The 24988-nt window shown below is 43.2% G+C and overlaps 1 protein-coding gene across 14 annotated transcripts in view; it reads left to right on the top strand.

The window, feature by feature from the left end:
- MTSS1 (MTSS I-BAR domain containing 1) overlaps positions 1-24988 on the top strand; it is a 121700-nt gene that overhangs the window by 69359 nt on the left and 27353 nt on the right. For all 14 annotated transcript variants that reach the window (XM_064154251.1, XM_064154252.1, XM_064154263.1 and 11 more), the window contains 3 exons: positions 18494-18578; positions 19835-19926; positions 21614-21688. In XM_064154251.1, the coding sequence (XP_064010321.1) occupies positions 18494-18578; positions 19835-19926; positions 21614-21688 (252 nt within the window). The remainder of the gene's footprint in view (positions 1-18493; positions 18579-19834; positions 19927-21613; positions 21689-24988) is intronic.

Genomic DNA, 24988 nt, shown 5'->3' with positions numbered 1-24988 from the left:
AACAGAAAGGGACCATGGTGCTTACATGCTGTACCTTTATATATCACAGTATCACCCAGGTTGGAAGAGACCTCACAGATCATCAAGTCCAACCCTTTACCCCTTATCATACGAACCTGAGTTATTATAGTAGCAGGGAAGAGTCTTGGTTTAAGGCTTTCTTAGAAAGAGACAAGATTTTGGGTTTAGGAGGAAGCCAAACAGATTGCAGCTGTCTTGATTTCTAGTCACAAGGTTGATACAAGACTTTACTCTTGCCCTGCTTTATTTTTTTTTGCCATCTTTTTGCTTTTTGCTGTGTAAGATGAATTTGTCTTGATTCACTTCCTACTACTAGGCCATAGTTAGATTTTTTTCCCCTCTGTAAAACTAAACATCTCCTGTTCAGATAGGTGCAGATGTCTTTGACATAAATCTTTCCAGTTTAACTGCCCCTGGAGCCCTTTGGCTATTGCAGACTCCCATTAGGGCTTCCCTGTGTCACTGTAGTGTTAGATTCATGAAAGAGTAACCCTGCTTTAACACTTCTGTGAATAGCAGCACAATGCCTGATGAAAATGCAGGATTTTTTTTCTGGGGTGGAGCTATATGCATACATGCTGGAGCTTATGGTGCAAATATCTCCCTTGCAAACCCTTGACTGATGTGCTGGCGAGCCTCTTGGTGAGTCTAATCCAGGATTTAAAAACATGTTTTACTAAATGTGGCCTTATAAATACAACCAGAGTAGGTACAAGGTAAAACTAGCCCATTTCCATAGTACAGGACACTTGGTGTAAGAAGTGGAAGAATGTTTAATAAAAGGCTTTAATTGAACTGCCTGCAGTAGAACAAAAAATGTTTCCTTGCTGTCTTTGAAAGCTTGTCATTTGTTTATGGATGGGCCACAGCAGCAGAGTTGAAACCCAGAATCTCGGGATCAAAACCCATGAGCAGATGCTGTCTGAGGTAAAGCACTTATCTGTGAGCTTGCAGCCAGTAAAAGATTCCTAAGCTTTATGAAATGCTTAGTAAAGGGTGAACAAAGGTAATTTTTAAGCTAAAACTTTCAACGGTAAATGTTTCAACTTAACCTGTGTGTTCTGCAGTGTAGACTTAGAACAGATGCTGCATGTAGTTTGATTCTCAGTGAGTATCTTTGGCCGTGGGGTGACAGAAAGTACATTTACCCTTCCCACTAATGTATGTTTGTGTGTTGGTAACCCTCTGGACTGTGAACAGAAAAGGGGGGCTGGTCTTGTGAGCATGAGTGCAACTAGGGTTCATCGTGCATATGCCTGAGTTTGGAGAACTCAAGTGCTGAGGGAAAGCGAAACAATTGCAGGGTTCCAGAGGTCAGCAGGGTACATGCACGCTCTGGGAGTTTGCTGCTGCTCTTGCTGAGTCAGCTGTGGGGAGGAGCGAAATAATGGTTTTGCCTTTCAGAATTGCTTGTCGAGCTGTTGGAGGAAAAGAAACTACTCTGGAGGGAGGGGGAAGAGCTTTGCTTGTCAAGAACACCGGTCAAATTTGCAGATACTTTCCTATGCACCTTCTTAAAGCCAGGTGTGGTTGAATGATGAAGTTGTGCATTACCCATGCAGTACATGAGAAATTTCATTCAGCTGCTCCAGTGATTTCCGGATACCCTAACACCAGCCAAGGAGTAGGTCAGGCAGAGAGTGAAGGTGTTCATATGCCATCACACTGAAGCCCCTTAAATTGTGTGTGCAGCAGCTACAACAGAAAATTAAGAACAGTGTGTCCAGTTTGACTGGAGGATAGTAGATAACCTAAGCAAGTGAAATGTGTGTATCCTGAGATCACGAGTAGGAGAGGTCAGGCTTTTGCTTGTAGCTCATTGAATGTTTTCAGCTTGTATCCAGGCACAAGCTCCAGACCTGCTCCCAGAGCTCTTCTTCACAGTGCCTCTGGCAGAAGCATCAGTCCCATTTCTTGGAGCATCTGGGATTTCTACAAGACCTTTCCTTCAATCCAGCAGTGACCTGGGTTGACCCAGCTTAGCTTGTGAGGCAAAACAAAATTGTACCTAGGGGACTGTGACTCTAGTAAGCAGATCCCCGACAAAATTGAAGGTTGTTAAAGTGTCTAATTGAATTATTGCACTACAGGGGCACAGTGACTCATAATGAAGCTAATCACCTGTGGCTTTATCTTGACTGTAAAGAATAGATTGCTAGTTAAACATTTAAAGGTCATAGTCATAGAAATTGTAATAGCATTGTCTTTTCCCCTTCTTCTGAGTGTTAAGTCTGAAGTTACTAGGGGAAATTGAGAAGATGCTCTTGGGAGATCTGTATTCTGAAGATATGGCACAGCACACTTACCTTTCAGGCTCTCACCGTGGACCTTGATGTGTTTATGAGAGAAGCCATGCTGAAAAATGTTGCATTGGCTTTTCACACATTTCCCCAAAACACCAGCAACATGGCAATGGAGATCGGTGGAGAATTCAGTTGTCCTACAGTGTGATTCACAGCTACTTGGAAATTTGTTCCTGTTCGTCACAGGGAATTCTAAGAGTAAAACTGGAGCTCAGGTCCCTATTCCTACAGCCAGGCAGGTTCAATATTTTCAGTGCTTTACTGTTCGTTGGGTCAAGAGCATCTTACAGGAAACAGGGTTTTCCTGGTTCTCCCCAAAGAGACTGCAGATGTCTGTAATTCTACTGTGTTGACTGAGAAAAGAACAGATTGTTTCTTTCTGAAGTTAATTTGTCCATGTGGGTGAGCAGGGGAACTGTGTCACTTGGACAGGACTATCATTCTTGTCCCTGTGGTTGTCCCTGTGGTTACTGAAGCAATTGTTAGGAAGGTTTTGTAGAGAGAGGCCTTGGCTCTTTGCCTGTGCCATGCTCTGCTGTGAAAGAGCCTTCCAGGTCGATGAAGGTAATACACTTTTCTTACCAAAATGCTGGACTTGGTTTAGAGAGCTCTTGGTGATTCATGCTCCTTAGATTGCATTCAATTCACAGCCATGACTCACCAGGACAGGTGATGTCTGTCTCAGCTGCTTTCCTGAAGGAGCATTCTGATGGTGATGCAGGAAAACTTGCAGATGAAGTAACAGAAAGTCTTGCTGAAGCATCTAAACCTCTAGTTCACTTAAAAAGTCAGTGCTGAGCAGCGGGTATCAGCAGCAGTGGAAATAGCAGTGTGTTACCACTGTAATTCAAATATAGCTTTTTAAGGAAGTTTGCAATATTTTCTGCATATAGATGTTTTATGGCAGGAAGCATATCCTGCTATAAATGAAATAGCCTGTTTGAAAGGCTGGACTAAAGACTGTGTGATTTAAGCCTGGATGCTTTTCCTTTCGGAAGTGTTGTCTGTAATAAATCTGCAGACCATGGCATGTTTGGAGCTCAACTGTTTCCTTACTTTCAGTATGGGACAGAGTGAGCACGGTGCTGGAACAACTCGTTTTCCTATCAACAGCTAAGTTCTTGTACCTTAGTGGCCAACAAGCTTGTAAAGCTGAGTATCTAGGGGAGAGGACTGGGCTTCAGACAGCTGTTTAGTGGTACAGGGGAGAATGGACCGTGATTAGATGTCTGATCAGATGTTGGCAGATGCTCTGTGTTGACTGCTGTCTGTATGCCTGTCTTTTTGGTGGATGTTCTCATCTCCACTGGCTCTTTTTAGAGGGGATGCTTGGATGTGCTGGTGGCCTTCTCAAAGGCTACAGAAGTTCTCCTGGGAGATGCTGATGACAGTCACATAGAGGGGCTAAAACTTCCAAAGGAATAGGGTGGATAACAGCATCCAGCTGCAGATCCCAGATGCCCACACTTGTGCCTGGGTCTGTACTATGCCTGAGGCTGTCCCTGGTCAGCCATGCTCTAAATGTACCACGTCACTCTGGCTGGAGAGCTGAAAGAAACTGGCTGAGATCCTGAGCTCATCAAACACTTGTGCGCTGCTGGCTGAAGAAAGAAAACCCATGAGGGCTGATGGTCTGCCTGGGTTTCAGACTGACCTTTAACCTCGCTAACAGATGGCAGAATAAATTGACAGGGGGTGTATTTTTAAATGAGGAAATGACACAGGACTCTTACTTTTGGTCTCTGCCTTCTTGTCAGAGTATTTTTTTTTCTTGGAGTGCATCTTGTCAGAGAGATGCCCAAATTAAGTGCCCATTGTGCCTTAGGTGGTCATAGTCTTCCTCAGTCTGAGTTCTCCAGGTGAAAGATAGGTCAGTGTTTCACACTGTGTATGGCAGCATCAAGGTTATTTGAAATGTATCCAGTGCAACTCTTAATAAAACCTTAAAGTGCAGGTGCATTTTTAGTAGCCAGCATCTGTTTTCAAAGGAGGAGCACCCTCTGTGTGACTCTAGGAGGCTGCTCTGGGCAGGTGGCAGGCTGAAGGAAGTTGGTGCCCTGTTGGAAAACAGCTTCTGCTAAAAAGATCTATTCACCATTGTTTTGCAAGCTTATTTCTCTTAATATTAATGTTCCTTTTGCAGTAGCCAGTCAAATTTCAAAGGAAGGTGTGTCACACTGCCTTCTGTATGTGCTTTTGGCTTAAAGCAAGTCTTCTCACATTTGGTTCTGGATAGAAAAAACAGCACCGGGGATCCTTTCCTTCTTCTTGCCAGTCGTGATTCCTAACTTAAACTTGCAAGAGCCACTTCAGGTAAAGGAGAGGAGTCATTAGATGGGTAACTGCTGATGCTGATTTGTAGCTAACTAGAGTGATTTTTTCAGGTGTTTTAAAATAGTGTTAGGTATAATTTTGTTATCATAGCATGTAACTCTGCATGTCTCTCTTTGGAGCTCAATATGTTTTAATTATTTCAGGCCCTTGATTTGCTCCTAGCTCAGCTGCATTTCAGTAAACCTAGTGCAAAGCTTTGACACTTTGAGCTTGAGTGTGATTCCGTTTTTATTAATGTTTACAATTCATCAGTCTCCACAGCTTTTTATTTCAGTACTTCCCACATCTGCTACTGCAGAGTTTTGCTACATCTCCTGGATAGGAAAACAATGCACAGCATAGAATATGTCCCATGTGAATTGCTGGTTTATCCTGGGTTGCCAACTGTGGTAGCTTGTTCTTGTTTTATTATAGCCTGCCCTGCAAGGCATATCTTTCATGGTCTTTTGATCCTGTTGGGAGTGGGAAATTAATGAGACTATCTACTTCCTTTGGACAGATTTTTTTTTTCTTAACTGGAGGAGTACTGCTTACATCAAGACCCAATTATACCATCCTTACTCCTGCACCAAAACCCAGTTCTTTACATGCTGTCTTTTTAATTGAATCATTTATTTTGCCTACTTTAAACAAGCTGTTACAAAAATCTAGGCTAAAGCCTATTGCCAGTGATTGTATCTGGAAAGGCTTGCAGCTGGACGGACAAAACGTGGCAGTGATGTCTGTTGAAGGCATGCCCTTGAGTTGGCGCTGGATGAGGGACAGCAGTGGAAAACGAATCCAGAGATAATCGGCGGCTGTGCGAGTGCTGCATTGCAGCTCCTGTCAGCTTGCATCATGGGTAGGCAATCTGGCAGCTGGAGGGCTCCTGGGGAGCCTGAGGAGAGCATGGATTCAGTACCACGTAACGGCAGACCTAACAGTCTGTTTTCTGTGCTTCTTACTGCGTATCCTGTGCTTCCCGCACATGGTGGCCTTATCAGCAGCTCTCTATTCTCCTTCTTGCAGTGGGGAGAGCTGAGAGTGCTTATCCCTTTACTAGGTTTTGGTTGGAGGGCTTTTTAGCCTTGTTTTTTAATATATCTCTTTAGAGGCTTACACATGTCATACTGCAATTACAGCTTTTAGACCATTTGAACATGTCTGCTTTAATTAGCAGCTGGCATTGCCACGTTTATAGATAGATGGAAAAAGCACAAGCTAGCCTCAGTTTGCGGCACAGAGCGCATTTTCTTTCCTTGGCAAATAGTTTGTATCAATTTTTCCATGGATGGCAACCTGCAGATGTTGCAAGCATTGGGTACTGATGCTTGAAATAGAAGTGGGCTCTGGAGAGGATGTGGGATGGGGAGAAATAAATCAGAACCCGTGGTTGCATTGGAAGTCTATTAAGACTGATGGTAAGCCACTTACTGGAGCGTAGCTGCCGAAGTTGACCACGTTAAAAATGGGCACATTAAATACAAATTTTAAAATGAAATCTTGCTTGTATCACATTGTCAAGGTTCGTTTTCACTTTGGCATTAGTGGTAACAAAACTAGTTAGTTAGCAGCGCAGGTGTTTGTTTAACATTGTTAAAGGGGTTGGTTGGTATTTATACAAGAAGAAGAAAAGGATTGATTCTTTCTGGAACAAGTTGTGTCTGGTCTATAGATGATGTGAAAAATCTCTGTGTGTTTTTCTTTTTAGCTGCAACTTTAAATTTGCAAAAGTTTTGCTCTGGGTCGACCCTGCAATGACCAGGAGAACATCAAGTAACAGTATTGTGTTACTGAACTCCTGTGTGTTAGCTGCTCCTTAGGAACCCTCTGCACATGCACTTGACGCTGGGGAAAACAATTTGAGGCACCTTTGCCACCTTCTTTCAGGAAGCCTCTCTTAAAACTGTAACTTACTTCTTAGTGCAGGTGTTAAATGTAGGCACACAAATACTGTGAGGGTTGTTCATTGATGGGTGCATGGTGAGAAAATGCTTTGCTCTGTGCAGTGTTTGGCTGCCATGATCTTGACACAGTTGTGCAGCTACCTGGGCTTTGTGCTGCCTGAAGACTTGCATTAGGGTATGCACCATTGTCTCAGAAATCACAACACATGGACCGGTGCCTTAAAACATTACTAGCCATCAGGAGAGGATGGGCAGTTCAGTAACTGTCTCTCCTGTGCATGTATTCAGAGCAGCTGCATCCTTACTCTGCAAACTGCATTATTCACTGTCATGCAGTATTTCTGCCTTTCAGTCCAGCACAGAGCTGAACACTCTGGTGAGCAGCCGATGAGTCAAGCTTACGCTTCAGGATTTGGGATGAGAGCCCAAGTCTTAAAGCTTCTAAACCCCAGATGCTCTCACTTCAGTTAGCAGAATAAATCTCATCATTTCTGTTGGCCCTATGTGTTGCAAACTGGTTTTGAGACCACATGGCAAGATGACTTTCTGTTGAGTTATCCAGGGCTTTCCCTCCCCAGCATATCCAGCAGGGTGTTACAAATGTGGGTTTCCTCAAACTGTGTAGCTCTGTGTATGTATGTGTGCAGTTTCTGAGCACCCTATCCCTCAAATTTTCCCTCTTTGAGAGAAGAGCTGGATGAATTGATGGTTCCTGCTTCACATGGCTGAGCAAGATGGAAGGAAGAGAAACCTTTTGTGTAAAAAAAAACCAAACTAAAAGTATCACTCCGAAATGTGGGAATATGGGTTACATTGGACTAAATCAAGGTGGTCTCTGGAGGGAGTAGTTAATACATTCTAAATAGGAAGTGACCCTTTCTGAGCGCTTGCCTCTGAACTTGTCATCTGTACGCTAGTCCTGTGCATCACAGTGCTTAAAGCCTAGGTCAGAAATCCCCTATCCAACGTGGACACTTTCTTTTGTCTGTAATAGATTAATAGCAATAGGGTCACAGCCAGCTGTGTACTATAGGTGCAGTTGATGAGGTCTGTTAGATGAATAAGGGAGCATCAGAGCGTGTGAGTAGCTGTGAGGTTTAGATGGATTCCCTGCATTACCAGAGATGTCAAATGACTAGATGAATGTTTCTGTACTAAAACTGGCTTAACTGGAAAGTACTGTGGATACATTTTTTTCAGAAGCCCTAAGAAATGCAGCAAAAGTAAATGTACACACATGCATTTGAATGGTAGTGCTTTGGCTGGCTGCTTTTTGTAGATGACCTTTAATTGATATTTTTTTTTTGGTCATTCTGAAAGTAGCCCAGATGTCGTTTTTTTCCCAGATTGGGTTGTGACAGTGCTGTTTTCTGTGCATAAGGTAGATGTTTGAATTCTTTTGACTTTGAAGCTTTTACTTGGATAAAACAAACACTTTCCATGTGTATTTGCTGTGTTATGTTGACAAAGCAGTGCCAGGGGAGTACATCCTCCCAAGAGATGCTTGAAAAAACATGAATTTGAACTTCTGAGCCAAAGGACTCTGGATTTTAGGTAAGGGAAATGATTTTCTGAGTGATACTAGTCAGGTACTTGAAGAGGAGCCCGGGAATTTCCACTCTTAGAGACAGTCAAAGCTGGACTTGACAGACCTCCAGGAACCTCATCAAAGTTGTCCCCTTTTTCAGTGGGGGAGCAGGTCCCCTCTGGCCTGAGTTATTTTCTGTCTCTGTTTTGCATGAGATGCTGCAAGCAAGGACCTTACATCAGTGTTTGGAGGGGGAGCAATACAGGCACGTGGACCTTCCTATGGTGGAGGGAGAGGCATCCCCTGAGAAGGGCATTAACATGGTTTTGTGTACTGTTGCTATGAAAGCCTTAGCAGCACTCTGTATGTGGATAACAGCCTTATTTAAAACTGCTCAGCCGCAGCTGGGTTGATGATGGAGGACTACTAAGATGAACAGCACTTGGCTAGAATAGTAATAGTACTCTGAAGGTTCGTCCTGCATGGAGTACAAGTGCAAATCTCCTGCTGCTTTGCAACAGGAGTTGCAAAAGGTATTCTGTACTGCAGTGAGGGAATGGAGAAGCAGTGCTATAAAACACCTTCTGTGAGCACAGGGTGGTTTCTGCTGCCAATTTTAAGGCTTAAATTTCAGGATTTGCAAAACCCTATTCTTTGGTTTCCTTCTCTTTTAGTTTCTTGTCTTCTTCACTGATTTGCATCCTGCTTTCCTGAAAGGTGTCTGAATGATATTTTACAGTTTAGCTTCTTGCACAGATCTTGCAAACCTGATGTGCATCACAGCAGGAAGTGCCACAGAATTACATGCCTCTGCTGTTCCAATGGTCAGAGATATGTTCTTTACAGTCCACTGTAGCTTCTTTGGAAGAAGAAATGTAGTTGCTCTGCCCTCAAAGAAAGTGACAAGCATGTTCTTGGTGTTTTCTTGCCAGTCAGAGCTGCTAAGTGTCTTGCTCTGTGCTGTGTTTGTAATGCCATAAACCTTGGCAACTTCATTTGATCTTTTCTGCAATGTGTGCTTTTCTGTGAATCAAAGAACTCTCAGAGCTTTTCTCGTGCTGTACTCTTCATGGTTTAAGCAGGTACACTTTAAATGCAGCCTGACAGCATGGATTGTTTGGAAGGATTTGTGGGATAAACAGGAGTTTGCCTGCAGAGCATGTGAATCAGTGTATTCAAAGCAGCCAAAAATCTGGGGAGCATGGTCCTATGCTTCTGATCTGTCTCATGTGATCTGCATGCAGCCATTCTCTTGTGTGTAACTTGCTTCACTTGCTGCTTGCGAGTGAAGGAGACGATGCCTGCACCTTTTGTAAATCCAAAAGTGTGCGTTGTCTCTTTAAGAGTGTGTTTATTGAGTTTGTGACCAAAAGCACAAAGATGTCTGGTTTCTCTGCTCAGAGATGACTGTCCTCATTTCACTTTCTGTAACAGGTGGACTATTACACCTTTTTTTTTCAGCTGAGTTCAGTGTTGTGTATCAAATTCCTTCATACTGCGGGCTTAAGCAGCCAGCTGGTGTCAAACCCATGTGGTGATGCTCTCCTTTGCTTTTGTGAAAATTCATTATATTGTAGTAGGGCTGAGGAAACTGAAATTGGAAATCACTGGGATGCTGCCAAAAAAAAAAGACAATAAAACAAGACCTACCAGTGAGGACAAAGCTAGTTGTTTGAGACCTGACCTGATGAACAGCCCAACTGTCTTCATATAGAGCATCAGGCAAAGTGAGCTTGGGGAAAATCTGGCTAACCATAAACAGTAGTGCTCCGGATTCTTGTTACCCTGTCAGTATCTACTGCCTGATTAAAGAGGTATACAGGTTCTCCACGTGTCTGCTGACAAGTCTCCTGAGTTTTAGAGGAGAATTCTGCAAAGTTATTGTGTATTTTATCTCTGGTCTTCTACCAAGCTGAGATGAAATGAGTTTGGAGATATGCTACATAAATCAAAGAGGATGAAGTTGAGCAGTGGGTATTTCAATACATATTTGAGATGATTTTTAAACAGACATTGGAACACAAAGAGCAGCTGTCTTGAGAAAATACTAGAGAAAGGCTGTATTGCCTTTTGAATCATCAACACCAGCATTCCCCCCATATATGCTGGTTGCAGTTAGAGATTATTAAGGCCAAGCAAAGGCAGTGAGGTTGCCCCACGAAGAGGGAACCACATCTCTGAATGCCTGAGGCAGAGCTTATCCTTGCACCCAGGAAATAAGACTGTCCTCAGTGCTTAGATGTGCATCGAGTCTTTTGATGGGTTGGTGGTGCTGTACCTCTGTATAACTACTTGAAACATAATGGACTGTCTCTAAAATTTCTAAAACTGCTAATTTCTTCAAGTGGTTTGGTTAATTTTTTCATCCTTTTGTCCCAGTATGATCTTTCTCTCTGTTCACTAGGAACGCATGCTCTGTTGGACCAAGTGACAGCATATAAAAATAGCACTGCCTTGTTCTGCAGATCTGTTTGTTTGGAGTTACAATTAGATCTGCTGACGTGGATTTTTGAAAAATAATATTTTCTTCTACTTGTCCTGCTTATGTTTGACTTTGTGTTTTAGAGGCAGCAGCCATTTGGTCCTTTCTGGATTGGGATCAGCACCACTTTTGGTTGGGACACCTAAGTTAAGAAGCTTTTGAATTTTGGCACTAGAGATGTTTGCAAGGCCCATAGCTAAACACAAAGAGGAGCAATACATGTAGACTTTTCACAGCCTCTGTGGAAGCTGCCAGCTCAAAGTAAGCAGTGCGTGTTCTGCTGAGCGTGCAGTGGAATTGCACTTGGTGTTCCAAGCCATTTGCTCTAAGTGTATTATCCCTTCCTCTCATTGAATATTGCTGGCATCTAACCAGATTAAATTGCAGTTCATAGCTGTGCCCAAACAAAATAAGGAGCTGTACTTGAGGAGAACATAAGGATCTTGAGTTACTGCCTTCTCCACACATTGGGCTGACATAAAGTGTTCATTTAGAGCCAGATTTATGAAGGTATGGAGCTCAGAGAGTCTTTCTGTGTAAATAGGTCTGATGCAGATCTGTCTTTTCACCATCTGAAGCGCACACAGTCTTTGCTGCAGCAAGTGCCTCTGACTGGTGGAGCTGGCCTTTATGTACCAGTCAGCTGGTGGCTCAGCTCTGGGGTGCTGCACAGGTGAGGGGTTATTCTGAAATAGTGCACAGGTTTGGCTTCAGGAGTTGCTTTTCTATGACAAAGAGTCCTTTTTATTAGCATGCTCTTTGCTTTTTTTTTAAAGAGCAAGCTTGCTGACTCACATCACCTGCTTTGCTTAAGCCATTAGTGGGCGTAGCATTTTAAGCAAAGCAGTTGGATCTGCTCAGGTTAAGACTGTTAGGTTTACATAGCTATTCATAGAAGAATTTTGGAAATATATTCAACTACAACTTTGAAAAGAAACGGGGAAAAGGTGTGAACAGTCTTGCTGAGCACTGTGAGTGCAGGTGTTCAGCAAACCCTGTAAGTTTTCAGTAACGAAATGACTGGTCTTCCAAAGAACAAAATATAAATAGCAGCCCTCAGGAAACAATGTGGTGGTTGCTCCTCTAAGAATCTATGTTTTTAATGATGTGTTGATTTTGTGGCATTAAAACCTTGATGCAAACCTCTGTGCTCATAAAGATGAACAAAAAGCACCTGTGAAGAGGGATGTATGTTCAGTCTTCAGAAGCAAGACACAAGTTTGCAGATGACACTAAGCTGGGGGCAGATGTGACTGAGCTGGAGGGCAGAAGGGCTCTGCAGCGGGACCTTGACCGCCTGCACAGATGGGCAGAGGCCAATGGGATGGGGTTCAATAGCTCAAAGTGCAGGGTGCTGCACTTTGGCCACAACAACCCCATGCAGAGATACAGGCTGGGGTCGGAGTGGCTGGAGAGCAGCCAGACAGAGAGGGATCTGGGGGTACTGATTGATACCCGCCTGAACATGAGCCAGCAGTGTGCCCAGATGGCCAAGAGAGCCAGTGGCATCCTGGCTTGTATCAGGAGTGGTGTGGTCAGCAGGAGCAGGGAGGTCATTCTGCCCCTGTACTCTGCACTGGTCAGACCACACCTCGAGTACTGCGTTCAGTTCTGGGCCCCCCAGTTTAGGAAGGACACTGAGATGCTTGAGCGTGTCCAGAGAAGGGCGACGAGGCTGGTGAGAGGCCTTGAGCACAAGCCCTACGAGGAGAGGCTTAGGGAGCTGGGGTTGTTTAGCCTGGAGAAGAGGAGGCTCAGGGGTGACCTTATTGCTGTCTACAACTACCTGAGGGGTGGTTGTGGCCAGGAGGAGGTTGCTCTCTTCTCTCAGGTGGCCAGCTCCAGAACAAGAGGACACAGCCTCAGGCTGCGCCAGGGGAAATTTCGGCTCGAGGTGAGGAGAAAGTTCTTCACTGAGAGAGTCATTAGGCACTGGAATGGGCTGCCTGGGGAGGTGGTGGAGTCGTCGTCCCTGGGGCAGTTCAAGGCAAGGTTGGATGTGGCACTTGGTGCCATGGTCTAGCCTTGGGCACTGTGGTAAAGGGTTGGACTTGATGATCTGTGAGGTCTCTTCCAACCTTGGTGATACTGTGATACTGTGATACTTCTGTCTGTTCTGACAACACCACTTACAAAAGGGAGAGGAGAAAGGACCAGTCCAGCTTGCACTCCCAACATAAACATGCTGGAACTTGAGGCTTTTGTTACAGAGAGCACTTTTTCCTGGACATGCTAACAGGATGTCATGGTTCAGTGATGCATTTTGTGGCTCTTACAAGCTTGTGAATCGCTGATAGATTTCTTAGTTTCTCCCAAACTGAACTGATGAATCCTGTGATAAGTTAATGCTTCCCAAAGCATTCTCAGCTATTGGTGTATGTGGCATTCTCTCTAAAAGTGAAAGGCCACAGGTGAACTTGTCAGTGTACTCTGAAGGCTGGCTAAACCCAAGCTGTCCACAGGTCATCGCAGGGCTTACTTACAACCGTATTTAGTATGTCGAATGGGCTGTGTGGTGACTTCCATGTGCATGGGTGAAATTCTGACCCTGCTTATTTAATAACAATGCTCATGTTGACTCCCATGCAGGGAGGATTTTGCCTCGTGTTTTGCTAGAGGAGCAGCTAGAGCAATCACAAATGCTGCTAAGCAGAGGAATAAGCCTGAATCAGAAGTCATAAGAACTTTCTTGGTTGTTCTTCAACATATTGACTGAAATATGGCCATAGTCTGTTTTAAGGACTCCTGAAGCTGGTGGTTGCCAGGGCAGATTGTGTGCTGAGGGTGGCTCAGGTTGCCTGTTCCTGTTGCTTCTTTACTACTTTAACTGGCTGCCACTGCCATGGTTCTCCTTTCTTTTTAAAACAAAATTCAAATGCTATTTGAGGTCCTGCTGCTCTATCCATGAACAAATGTGAGTTTTTTTCTGCATAAGAGAAAAACCATCTACCACATTTTCTTCTCAGGACCGTGTGGACTGCCTAGGGCTCTAGCAAATGTGTCAACTTCGTACCAGGCATCTATAAATACATTTTCCAAGTAATTTGCCCAAAAGGGCATTCAGCTGAACATAGCAAGCAAGCTGTTCCTTTGCAGTGACCACCACAGAGATGTGGTACATGACAATGGCCTGCTAGAGTTGATATATTAGATTTGGTTAATCTAAAATCCTTAGGTGAGTTTGACCTGAAATCCACATTTGTTAGTCCTGTCTTGCCTGAAAAAAAAAAATTCTGTGTATATGTATCCTTCAGAAAACTTTTGCTTCTGGCTTTGAGGAGCAGCTTTCAGAGAGCTTGCCAAGTGCTGCTCAGAAAGGCTCACAGTAGCTGTAGGAATAAGGGTATGCTGTTTTATTTTCCTGTCATGTAGATGCTAAACAACATCCTTCTGTTGTTTGAAGCTCTTACTGTATTTGACCACTTAGAAGCCTTACCTGAGGCTGCTGACACCCTGAAACATGAAGTGCTACCATAGCTCCACTTCCACATTTCTGTCCTAGTGGTAATGCTTACAACCCCTTGTGTTGGGCACTTCCAGGCAAAGGCCCTCCTTTTTACTTTGTCTGCTGTAATGCCCTGGCACTGACACCATCATCCTTGAGTTTTCACAGAGGCATCCACATGAACAGTTTGTGCAAGATCAAGGTCCATACCCTGTATAATCAGTGATGGAAACTGCTTGCTTTTGTAACAGCATGAGTTTGGATAAGGGTTGAGTAATGACCATTAACTTAAAATGTCCAACTGTTCGTCGTCATCCTGTCATAGCCTCTGTATTCAGAGTTGTATTTAATAATCTAGCCTGCTCCTGCTCTAATCTTCACTTGAAAATGGAAACCTCTTCTGATAACTCTGAAATTACAGAAAATACAAAAATCTTACACCCATTTTTCATCATTCTCTTCCTTTGGGGAAAATGTGTCTGGTTGGCACTTTTGAACTGTGCCAGTAAAGGTGAGCTTGTTAATAAGTTGGAGCCTTAAAGGCACTTTCTGAAAAGCAGTTGTCTTCTGAGCCTTCTGGGGTTGCTCAGCAGTGAAGCAAGGGGAGGAAGATAAGAGGTTGATTGTAGTGGTTTGTTTGGAGGATACAGAGGCCATGCAGTTGTACAGCTGCACATTTCATCAAATAATCATTTCCTTGATATGTGATCATTATTAAAGACAAACATAATGACTCCAATAAAACAATTGAGTCCCTTTCCTACAATCTCTCCCTGTTGCCTCTCTGCAGTGTTGAGTGACTAGCAAGCATCGAAAGAAAATAGTTTATGTCTTTATAGTGGACTCATTGTAGTTCCATGGTCCACAGGCTTCCATTTAATTACCTTACATGAAGAAGGGTTTGGGTCTTTTACAGGCTTAGGCAGGAAAAGGCAGAATCAGGAAAGGTGAGACCAAAAGCATATTTGGCCTTGCAGAGTTGCCTTTTACTTAGGAGAAATAAGGCTGATGTTATCACCCACTTTCTAATCAAATTTGACAGGAGCATTTTGTTAAGCCACTTTCTCTGAGTGGGAATTCTGATGAATACGTCTCTCGGCTCTGGTTTCGAAGTATTACTTTACACTGTTCCCAAGCATTGTTTGCCTTAATGGATGAATTATTGTGGTGTGTCAGAGAAGCAGATAATTCACAGCCTCATTTTATAAACTGAAAGCTCAAGGCAGAGTGCTTTAACTTGCATAGCTGCAGAGCAGTGAATTGAGTGCGGGTCACCCACCCCATGTACTCCTGATGAAAGGTTTGCTGGGTTTGCCTGTCTGTTTCTCTTGAGGGAATTGCAGCTACTGGAGAATGTCACGACTTTTTGCCACGGACCTGCTTGTACACAGAGTAGAGAGGGGATTGGAAATGTATGGTGACTTCGTTGTAGCAATGTGAGTTGTACAGACTGATTCCTCTACTGCCCTTTCACTGGGCAGAAGCTGCTGGCACACAATAGTGTTCCAGTGGGCACCTGCCACCTGCCAGCTCCACACTCGATGTACCGTGTGTCCATTAGCTGCCAGGCGTATGGTGGGATGGAAGCAGGCTGTGAGTGAGAAGGCTTTGGGGAATAACAGCAAAGCTCTTTCCCACCTTCATCCAGCAGCATTGTGAGCCTTGCAGCAAGAGGCTGCAGGAAACTCTTTAAGTGGTCCTGCAGCAAGAGGAGCAGAGAGGCTGGCTGGAAGGCTCCTGTCAGGGATGTGCCTTAGCTCCAAGTGTTGTGTTGGTGTTTTGCAGTATTTCAGACATCTCTTTTGTAAGGTAGCTAAACGTGGTTTGGTGGTTTGTTTTCTGAATTCAGTGTATTCTAAACTCATTTTACTGATAAATAAACGGGGGGTTTGATGATTTGGCAGAGGAATAGGAATCCTTTCTTGTAGCCATTTGAAGTAGTTGTGTTGCCTGGTGCTTCAGTTTTAGGTAGACTGAGTTTATAATCTAAGTTCTGTTTGAGAGGAATTTATGCCCCTTAGAGAGGGCTAAGCAGCACCTTTCTCAACTAATTGTTGGCAATAGCTACTGCTTCAGGAGATCAGATCAACTCGCTGACCTCCACCAGCACTGTGACTCCCTGCATGCCTCAGCAGAAGACCTTAAAATGGAGTCTTGCCAGCCCTGGCTCTCTCCCCGCAGCCCTCCCTGGATCCACGCAGATTGAACTGAGGTGCTGGCTCAGCCCTTCCAAACTTTACATCATTCCCAGCCCCGAGCAGGCTCCTAAACCCATCTTCTGCAACACCTTTTCTCTGGAAGGAGCATAAAAAACCTCTCAAATATGTTTTTCCCTACCTTCACTTTGTTAAGAGTAGATTTTAGTCACAGAATAAAATCAACATCACATACTCCCATATCCTTGTAAACTCTTATGAATAACATGGCTTTCAAAAGGTGGGAAGAACCAGTTAGCCCCTGATCCCCAACCAGGTGGAGTTGTTGTTTTCAGTTCTGAGGAATAACCTTTTTATTCCAGACCTTATTTATTTTGTTGTGAGTTAGGTGAGGTTCTTTCTTTCTTTCTTGCCTGCCTTCCTGCCTGCCTTCTTGCCTGCCTTCTTGCCTGCCTTCTTGCCTGCCTTCTTGCCTGCCTTCTTGCCTGCCTTCTTGCCTGCCTTCTTGCCTGCCTTCTTTCTTTCGACACAACTACTGCTGTACAGACCTAAATTTTTGTAGCTGTTTTGCTGACCTTTCCCATCCACCTATACTATGTGTGTATTTATGCTTTGATTATGGCAGTTTCAATTATGATTTTGTTACTTTGCAGTTTAATATTAGTAGTAACTGACCCCTGTTTCCTAGTCTCTAAAACACATGGTGCCTTATTTCCTATTTATTGTTCTGAAAGGTCTCTTCCTTTCTTTAAATATAAGCAGCTTAGGAAAGCAGTGCCACTTTAACCAGTGACACTCCTTAATATTCCAGTATTCCAAAGATTTTTCAACCTGAAAAACCTCCATTTCTCTTAAACTCAATGGGAGTTGATCTGCCGATGGCTGTGGAAGTTTTGATTCATTTCTCCACCTCTGCTGTTGGAATTATGTTTACTTGGCAGCTGGCTCCAAAGAAAACTGGCCATGCTTTGGGATAGAGATCCACATTCTGTTGTGGATGTTGTCCTCTTTCTATAATTGCTTGCTTTCTTTTATGCCTTTCCCCATCTTCTGCATTTCAATTTACCAGTCTGGCACAGCTTGTGTGAGTGCAGCGTCACTGGAAGAGGTGGGTCTGGATCCAGGCTGGAGTCCATATGCTTTTCCCAGCCCCTCGTAGGCAGTGAAGCTACAGCTCTTCCGTGTTGCCAAATATTATTATTATTATTATTATTATTATTATTAAAACTCCTTACAAAACCATGAGTAACTGGGCAAATGACAAAGGACTTTCTGTTTATCTTCTTGAACAATGGAAAATACCAAGTAGCCACAATTTATTCCAGTTATTTAGTGTCTTTGTTCCGGAGTCATTTCGTGGGCATAGGACTTAATTCTGCAGGAGTGCAGGAAGATGGTGACTTGTTTTCAGGTTTAAAAAAAAACCAGAAAGAATACTTTAAAAATCCCCAAGTGGGAAGATATTTTTTCACTTGAGAAACACCATTTTTAAAGGCTAGGATATTTTACTGTGTGTCATGAGCCTGAGGTTACTATAATAATCAAACGCTGGTATCTTTGCTGTTTCAGAGAATCCCGATGTTCTTACTCTGAGAATAGCAGCTTTGGCTTGCAAACAGGAGACACTCAAATCATCAAAAACTAGCACCAAACCAAAATTATCTAGAAGTTTAATAGGCTCAAGTTGGTAATGCAGGTTAAAATGGGAAATGAAGGAGGAACGCTTGCCGAGAATTGTTCTTCCACTCCTGCAGTTGGCAGGAGAGTGAGGGTCAATAGCGCCACCTGCTGGCAACGCAGTGGAAAGTGTCTGATCCGAGGTGGCAGGGATGCATCATGCACAGATAGTATGAGTCAGTGTGTAGGGTTACATGCAGAGAAGCGAAATCTCTTTGAGACGCTGGGTCTAAGGAATATGGAGATGTGAAAATGATGTCGAGTCTTCTGATTTTATTTCCAAAACGTGGAAATTGACTGTTAATAGATGTCCCTAGTTGCTTGCCACCTTAGCTTCTTGTCTTTTGAAATTTCAGGCCCTTTTGACTCTTCTGCCATGGAGCTGGGCCTCATGGCACATAGAACTGCTGGGAGGAACTGTGTTTTAATCGTGTTTAATTGTTAAGTTCAAGTCACTGAATAAACAAGAAGTAGTATCTTCTCAAGGTGGTAAATGCCTCTGAGGTCTGCCTGGTTAAGAGCTTGGTCATTTCTACAGTTGTTATGAATCTGTTTTACAGTTGCTCTGGAAGACTTGGAACCTATCTTCCAGCTGGCATACCTCTCACCATAGGCAGGAATCTCATCAAGGGTCTCACTTGCCTCATGCTTTGTTTTTCAGGTGGTACCAGAGAGATTGGTTCTGCTCTTACCAGGATGTGCATGAGGCACCGAAGTATAGAGTCCAAACTTCGGCAGTTCTCAAGGTGAGTGGCTTTGTACTTTGCCTGGAGCACAAGGTTTGTCTTTTGTTGCAGAGGAACACCTGAAGCTGTTCACCAGCATTGCCTTTTCAGCTGCTCTCTAACCATGTCACTAAGAACAGCTGCTGTCTTCTTCTTTGCAGTGCACCAGGTGTTGCAAACATGCAGGATTTCACTGCATGTTCTAGAAACTGAGCTTGTCACCTCAAATCACTCTAAATGCTGCAAATTCCCACTGTTGGTTCCTGTTGCCCAGTGCTGGGCAGGCAGCTGTTGATGTGACCAGCCTGTCTTTGTTTCAGGACTTTGAGCTTTGTCACTAAGTTTTAAATCAGCAACAAGTATTGCACTGCTTCCTCAGCTTTTTGTAGAGCCCACATAGCTTGTGGCAATGAGAGAACCTTTGTGCCGACCAATGTGGGAAAAGTAAATTCTGTTTTGCAGTTAGACTGTAGAGGTAATGGGAGAAAATTAGCTCTTGTAAGCTGGATCATATGTAAACAACCTACTTCTGCAGTAAATAGTAGTTTGCATATGTGCCTTTTTCAACCAGAGTTAAATATTATACTTGACCTGAGGTGAACCAAAATGATGCTTCACCATTTTCCTGATGAACTGCTATGTTTTTTTCCCTTTTGGAATAAAGATATTTGCGAAATTGGCTGTGAGGAGACCACCTTAGTTACTCTAGAGTCAGCTATTCTAAATGATTCAATCCCAATCTTGTTAATTGTTGGTGCTTTACTAGTGCTGTATTATGGACTCCACTGGTAAGAGGTGAGGCACATCAGTGGTCAGGATTATGTTCTTTTGTACAACTGCTCTGTCTTCCTGTGCATATGCATGTCTTATGTAAGTTTATAATCTTCATAGCTCCACAAAACTTTCCTGTCTCTGGAGACTCTATTTTAACTGTCCTTTGTGTGACAGATGAGTAAGAGCTAACTGTTTACATTGGCCCTGTTTCGGGTTGCTTCTCTGGCTTACACTCTGTTCCTCACTGTCCTGAACATCTGTGCAGTAATTCTGGATATCTTGTGATGTGCCTTTTTATTTCTTTTTTTTTTTTTTTTTTAAATCCAGTCCTTTCTTTTGCTTTCTCCAGCATAAACATTTCTATGTTCTGATGTTTACGTTGTGACACTGGTAGCTGTCACAGCAAAAAGTAAAAATACTCCAATATTGACCTTGGCTCTCTATATAAGAATAGGGGCATCTGCAGGATTTGATTGCTCTTTGTGTTTTTTCAACAAAATTAGTGCTTTAATTGACTGTCTGATAAACCCACTTCAAGAACAGATGGAAGAGTGGAAGAAAGTGGCCAATCAACTGGATAAAGACCATGCAAAAGGTAGTTACAGAGGAAGAATTCTTTAATAGGAGTAAGACTCTAATCTCAGCTTTTCTTCCTCTTTTCATGTTTGTACTGGGGAACCGAATGACGTGCTTAAATATGTATAGCAACTTTTCTCTCCTAAAACGCTCTTCTACCAAAGTGCCTAACAAACCTTTAACCCTTGAATATTCACTTTGAAGGTTTAGTTTGTAAGACCCTGAGGGGTGGGTTGTTTTTCTAGATGGGTAAGGAGTGACTAGTTTTAACTCTTAGCCCACTCTCACTGCATGATCTGCAGTAGTGCTGAGGATTTGGAATGGTACAGCTACCCCTGCAAAACTCTGGGGTGTAGTTAAAAGCTGACTGAGATCATGTTATGTCTCAGACACAGCATCCTCCAGAGAATGCATAGCCCTGTAAAAATTTAAGCATGATTATTTTCTATCTGCTGTGATACAGAAGTGTGCACCTGAAGAATGGGACGGTTGCGTAGTTGGATGTGGGATGCTCTGAGCTGCAGTGCTGATGGTGGCTCTAGAGGTTTTCCTGGGGGAGTGAGCAGAAGGCAGCAATCTTGCATAGCAAGAGCACATTCTTAGATGCCTTCAGCTTTGCAAAACCAGCACTGAGCATAATGGCCCTCTATCATGGGTGCTGAAAGGAGGTACTTTTGCTATGTCTGAAAGCATCAACATCACCATTATTTGTTTCAGAGAGGGTGAGAAGTGATGGGAAGGACTGTGCTAGTGTTTCTTGTTCTACTGTTACTATGGTCAAATAGGAGCGGCTAAATCAGCAGCTCTTTAAAAAATTTCCCACCTTGTGCTGTGGAGAATGCCTAGCAGTTAGGGAGGAATCACCTGGGTTCCTGCAGGTAAGGGTGACTGGCCAAAGTGGCAGTGATATTGAGAGTTTAGTGGGCAGACTTGGGTGTTGTGGGTGTAGTTGGCCTTGGTAGAGTTTCTGTGCCTGCCATCAGCCTGCTTCTGTTTTTCTGTCTATAGAATGGTAATAACATTGCCCTTCTTTGTTAAAGTGTATGTGTATATGTATATACATGAATGCATGCCTTTTATCTTTTTATTTTAGTGGTTTTTTAAAGTATCAGGTTCTTATCTGGGACCTTTAGTGTCCCTGTACTAGAGGTGAAATATTTTGTTCTGGGATATTAATTCTCCCAGGATTTGTAGCTCATATGAAAAATGAGGACAACTAAAGTGTGCTCCACTTTATCAGAAAGAGCTGGCAATGTGACCCTTCCTCAGGCAAAGTTTTATCACTCTCCCTCTGCCTGACTCTCATGCTGGAGAGGGATCACAGGATATTCTCTGCCTTGTCCTTTCTGGATGCGTGTTATTCAACGCAAACATTTCGAGAAACCTGTCATCTCTGTTGTCCATTCTTGAGAGTGGATGAGCCTCTGGATTGCAAAGAGCTCCAATTTTCACTGTGTTCTCAGCTGTTATTTCTGTAAAGGCTTTGTTTATTTGGGAAAGAGTTTGGTATGTGAATGTGCTCACGCCCTAAAATGTTACAAGAAGCCAAACATATAGGCACTACAAAATGCGAGTTCTAAGTCATGATGAGTAATAGTAGCTGTCCTCTTAAAATTTGTAGTCTAATGTCTTTAAACATAGCCTTTTCTGTGAAAAACATTTGGGCATTGAGTGTGTTGGTAACAGAGGCTGTGTGTTTTTTTTAGAATACAAAAAAGCTCGCCAGGAGATAAAAAAGAAATCGTCTGACACACTGAAGCTGCAGAAGAAAGCAAAGAAAGGTAACTTGCTTCACACTTCTGTTTAAAACCTTCTGTGCTGTGCTCATTGACAATGATTGAGCAGCGAGAGGACTTTCTATTGTAACAACTTGATCCCCTGTAATATATTTCTGGTACCTGCTTGAACACTGGGGTACAATTACTATGTGTCATTTAAATCATACTCTGAAGCTGCTATCTAATGTTCTTAAACAAAAGCCTTAAAACTGTTTGTACAAAGTCAATCATGTTTCAGAATGGAGCACTTGCTGCTGGCTTATTCCTGTTAGGAACACTGACACTGTGACGTGACTTGTGCAGGTACCTGTACAACTTTCTAGAACCTTTTGGAATAATATAAAAAAATTAATTATATAAATGTTCTGTAACTATTAACATTTCTCACTCTTCTCTCTCTCTACTACTTGTCTTCTCTCTTTTTTTTTTTTTAACAGCCTGTAATCTCATAAACCTTCCATTATTTCTAAGAGCTTGAGAAGGTGGCACGGTAGTTGTCAGGGGGAGGGCACTTTGCAACCATAGAAAGCTAAAGATGAGTAAGAAAAGAAAAGTTCTCCATAAAAGCAGTCTGTCTTCTCTAACTGAATCTCTTGCTTCTGTTGCTCTCCCACCACCATCTTGTCACGGGCATTTCATCGTCATGTTAATGGGTAGCTGGAGCATTGCTATCACTAAGGGTTTTACATGGCCAAGTGCAAACCCCTCCAACCTTTCCAACCTTTCAGAGAACGATATGGAACTTGTACAGAAGCAGGCTTTCTGGTTGCCCTTGCTAGCGCTGGGCTCTTCCCAGCCGGGTAGGAAGTCTACTTTGAGTAGCTCTCAGCACACAGGCTGCAACTTCCTCTCCTGCCCTTGGACAAACAAACTTTTAAATGATACAAATATTATCCAGAAGAGGTGCACTGTCTCCAACTGTCCTTTCTAATAGGTAAATCAATAGTTACATGTGTAGAAATCCAGATGACAGGAAAACTGCACTTGAATTTTAGCTGACTTCAAACAAAGGATGAGAGAGGGAGAGTGAAGCCAGCAAGAGAAAGCTTAAGCTCAGTAGGCCCCATGTGTGTGTCTGTCTGTGGAAAAGTTTAGTGTTTTGAATAAGATAGTTCATCTTTAGGAAGATAGATATTTTTTGTGGTAAGATTGTGGTTTTGGCTGACGTGTAAACATGTGTCTTGTGTGATAAATTGTCTTAAGTTCAGACCAACAGCTTTAGACAATCTGTGATACTTGTTCCGTTTCTTTTCCTTTCTTGCCCCTTTCTCTGGTCTCATTATTTCTTGTCCCCATGACAATCCCTCAGTGCGTGGCAGATGAGAGCTGATAAAAACATGTCAGTGTTCTTGGAAGAAGAAACCATTTCTTTACACCTGTTTCTATGAATTGACAGCTGTCTGGCTCCATCTCCCTTTTATCCTACTTCTGAGTATTGAATAAATCAATCTGCAGTCTTGGAGGAGGAGACAGCATTCTCTGTAAGGCAGGAAGAAGAAAGAGAAGCACTTAAAGCCCTCTGGAGAAGAGCCCCCTTGTCCCCATGCTGCTGATGCCACTATAGGTGTTTGTCAGCACTGGTTAAAGTAAATGGACTTTCTCCTTGGATTTTCTGGGTTCCTCTCTCCCTCCCCAAAATGTGTGCCGTGTCTAATGATGAGGGTCAGCACACTGGTGTCTTGTCCTCCTTCAGGATTAAACATCTTTGAGACCTAATTTTGCTATAATTTTTATAGCAGCCATGGAATGATTGAAGTCTTTCCTTTTTTTTAATGTCATTCCCTTGATGAATTTAACTGTTATGACATGCTTCTGGAGTTTGCATTGAACCTGCTGCGTGTCTCTGCTGTCAGAGCTGCTGTCACACACACAGCGTTTGGGCCCACAGCACAACCCTAGTGGGACTGAGGTGGTGTTAAACCGGGTCACAGGAAGAGGCATGTGGGAAATATGGAAGCAATGAAGGTTCTCAGGTAGCCAGTGCAGGGGAAAGGAGAAGCTGCAATATTTTTGAGGAGGTGAGAGTTGTTCTTGTGCCCTCTGGGGAGGAGAGGTGCAGTGAGCTGCTGAGGCTCATACAGAGGTGAGAATGAATGCCCAAAACTGTTAGCCCTAGTGGTTCCCAGCATGAGTGGGTGGAGGTTCAGAGAAAATTCACCCTGTCTTCTTGTAAGTTATCTACAGTGCTTAAATATAGAAGAAGAAAAAGAAGTAACAGATGCCTTTTCCTTTCTTTGCCTTTTTGATCCTTACCTCAAAGGAGTAAAGCATTGGTCTGAGTGCAGTGTCAAATGTTATGAAAACTTTGTGTACACTCACCTTGAGAGATGTGTTTAATGTGCTGTGTGCTGAAGTATATTGTTCTTTCTGTCGCTGAGGGATAACCAAAAAAAAACAAGGAGGAATTTGTTTATAAAACAAAGCTGCAAAAATGGTTCTGATTTAGGTCACAAAGGAAATTTGAACTACAAGCAGAGAAACTCTTGGGTGGAATTGTCCTCTCAGACATGTGGCTGAGTGCATGAATGTCTTATTGTGTCTTTAACTGTTCCTGGTTCCCTGTTGCTCAGACTTTTGTTTTGTTTTGTTCTGTTCTTCCTCAAGCAGGACCTGTCCCTTTGATTTTTCTGTAAAGTTATTGACTCACCTATGGGATCTCTAAACCAACCAATTCATTCCCTTCCTAGTGCTTGTAAGAATACTTTTGAATTAACCTTGCAATCATCTGTGGGCAAAATGTTTGCTGAATTCTGAATTTGCTTAAATATTGTGCATGCTACTAAGAAGTCCTTCAAGCTTTTTTCTGCTGTAACTGAATGGGAAAGTGTTTTTCTTCTGCTTTGGGCAGCTTCAGGTCTAGGAACTCAAATGTAACTCTCTACTTTTCTCCTTTGCGACATGGTAGAGGTGTCCTGTCTCTGTGACACATCAGGCTGCAGAGGCTCCCTCTCATAACAATGGCTGCAGCATGCATAGCAGCTGCTTGCTCCTTGCCTGCATCCCAAGGATATTTGGGAGAAAGAACCATAGGCTGCTTGGCTTGTCCTGGCAGGAGCACCACAGGTCGGTTGCTGCACCTTAGCGCTAAGAGGCTGAATATGAGGGTTTGCCTGTTCTCTGGTGTGACGGTTTGGGTGTTCCCCACCCCCCCACACTTTAGCTAGCTTCAAACTAGCACATCTGGCTTGTGCATGGTCTGTTTGTTCTGGTTCCATGTGGCCAAGTTGAAAGTTCAGGCTGGGCTTTTAAGATCATTTATTAGCAATTGTTTGCAGAGTAGGTGTGTTAATTACAATAAAGGTG

This window comes from Pogoniulus pusillus, chromosome 14 (genome assembly GCF_015220805.1).
Source record: "Pogoniulus pusillus isolate bPogPus1 chromosome 14, bPogPus1.pri, whole genome shotgun sequence".
Taxonomy (NCBI): Eukaryota; Metazoa; Chordata; class Aves; order Piciformes; family Lybiidae; genus Pogoniulus; species Pogoniulus pusillus.
The sequence above is the reverse complement of the archived record's forward strand: the minus strand, read 5'-3'. Positions and strand labels throughout refer to the sequence as shown.